The 2,500-nt window shown below is 27.0% G+C and overlaps 1 protein-coding gene across 1 annotated transcript in view; it reads right to left on the minus strand.

Moving 5' to 3' along the window:
* Window positions 1–2,500, minus strand: part of LOC137640164 (uncharacterized) — a 34,456-nt gene that overhangs the window by 26,301 nt on the left and 5,655 nt on the right. Inside the window, exon 2 of the mRNA XM_068372685.1 lies at window positions 1,895–2,337. Coding sequence (XP_068228786.1) covers window positions 1,895–2,337 — 443 coding nt within the window. The remainder of the gene's footprint in view (window positions 1–1,894; window positions 2,338–2,500) is intronic.

The raw sequence follows: 2,500 nt of genomic DNA on the forward strand, positions 1-2,500 counted from the left end.
AATTATAAGGACTCATTATCTTGGGTTAGAGTTCTCTTGCTTGAGGGTGCACTCGGGCACACTATTCTTTGCAATTTCTCTTCCTTTTGTTTTGTTTAAGTTTTCAAAGTTTATATACTGAATATTCATTTTATTGTTATTGCTCTTAAAATATTTTATTCTTTCTTGTTTCCTTTCCTCACTGGGCTATTTTCCCTGTTGAAGCCCCTGGGTGTATAGCATTCTGCTTTTCCAACTAATATTGTAGATTAACAGGTAATAATAATAATAATAATAATAATAATAATAATAATAATAATAATAATAATGAGATTATCTAAATATTTTATTTGCATATTGCATCTTTCAATATATGCCATTAACGAAGGATATTATCAAGGTATAAAGACAGGAAACAGATAATAATAAAAAAGATCGTTGGAATATGTGTAATAGCGAATACTGTACTAACAGTTGTTCTAGAAAATCAAAACCACACCTTTTTATATTCATCCTAAGCATTGCACCGGCCAGATATGCCTTAATGAAATGTATCTTAATCTCCAACGTTCAATTTTAATTTTGATTTTAAAGAGGAATTAAAAACTATTATCAATTAAAACAAAAATAACTTCCAACATACCTGAATGACCTGATCTGAAGCTGTTTATCACAGGACAATGGAGCGTAACTATCCATACTGCCACTAAAATGATATTCCACCAACAATGTCGCAGCATTTATCTTCTTCACTAAAAATAAATTAGAAAGAGTATTCACCCTAGATATCTTTAGTTATTATTATATCATATTTCAATTGTATAACTATAATTATTTGATTGTATATTATCATAATATTAAATTAGCTCTTAGTGCCATAGATTTTGAGATTATGACCCACCCAAGGTTTTCAGGAATCAATACTTTACCTTTTGATGCTCATTTTTATATCATTTATATATGTATGAGTGCACACACACAAACACACACATACACTCACACACACATATATATACATATTTATATATATATATATATATATATATATATATATATATATATATATATATATATATATATATATATATACATATACATATAAATATATATATATATATATATATATATATATATATATATATATATATATATATATGTATATATCAATAATATAAAAGGATATTCTTAAAACACTATGTAAATCAAGAAATCTCTAGAAGGTCATATATATACATATAATAATAAATAATGATGTAGGATTTAGATGTTTATTTGGAATTTCACATATGTTTATAAGATTTAATTTTCATATATATATATATATATATATATATATATATATATATATATATATATATATATATATATATATATATATATGTATATATATATATGTATATATATATATATATATATATATATATATATATATATATATATGTATATATATATGTGTGTATATATATATATATATATATATATATATATATATATATATATATATATATATATATATATATGTATATATACAGAATGTGTGTATATAAGTACATATATCTTGCTAATGAGAGTGGTATAACTTCATATGTTCAAATTGACAATGTCCTTATGTTAAACGGGCTGACATAAGTCTTCCTACCTGGTTTTAAATGATAGATCTATTTTAACGTTTTTTTTTATATAAATGTAATTTAATTACCTACTAACCTTTGTTCAGCTGTCAAGTTGCTTTTTGTAAAATGAATTTTATGATGTTAAAGAAAATCCGGAAGACCATATCTTTTGAAATGCATATAATTTAGAATGATTCCTTTGGGAGAGAGAGAGAGAGAGAGAGAGAGAGAGAGAGAGAGAGAGAGAGAGAGAGAGAGAGAGAGAGAGAGAGAGAGAGAGAGTTTGCCAGTACTTTACAAACGAGTCAATCCATCAGGAAGAAAGGAATGTAATCGACTTCCATAATCATATCTTGGCGTTTCCAGAGGCTGAGAAGAAACAGGAATCAAAATTTGCCTCTTTGAATATTGATACAAAGCCGCGGCATAATTCAAATCACACATCTGCGCAAAAGCAATTTGTTCCTTCTCCATCTCACAAAGGTCACTAATATTCCTCCTTGGAAGGAAATACAAATGAGAAAGACAGTTCCTCCAGTGGAGATCATAGCTGATTTCTCGAGTCTTGTCGCGCAAAGACCTCTCTTCCCTCCAACGCTGGAGCCATCGGTAAACCGTAGCTCTGCTCCTCCCAATGGATTTAGAAATCGTTTGAATGGATGTGCCATTCATCCACATCTGGATTATGGTTAGGCGATCTTCATAGCAGGTTCTTGCGTGCTTGTCTTTTCCATGTAGGTTTACCCTGTATGGTAAAGGGCACTGTCAGATAAGCTGCTTAATTGGTATTCGAATATTATTATTATTATTATTATTATTATTATTATTATTATTATTATTATTGTTGTTATTATTATTATTATTATTATTATCATCATCATTGCTATTATTATTATTATTATTATTAT

This window comes from Palaemon carinicauda, chromosome 1 (assembly GCF_036898095.1).
Source record: "Palaemon carinicauda isolate YSFRI2023 chromosome 1, ASM3689809v2, whole genome shotgun sequence".
Classification (NCBI taxonomy): domain Eukaryota; kingdom Metazoa; phylum Arthropoda; class Malacostraca; order Decapoda; family Palaemonidae; genus Palaemon; species Palaemon carinicauda.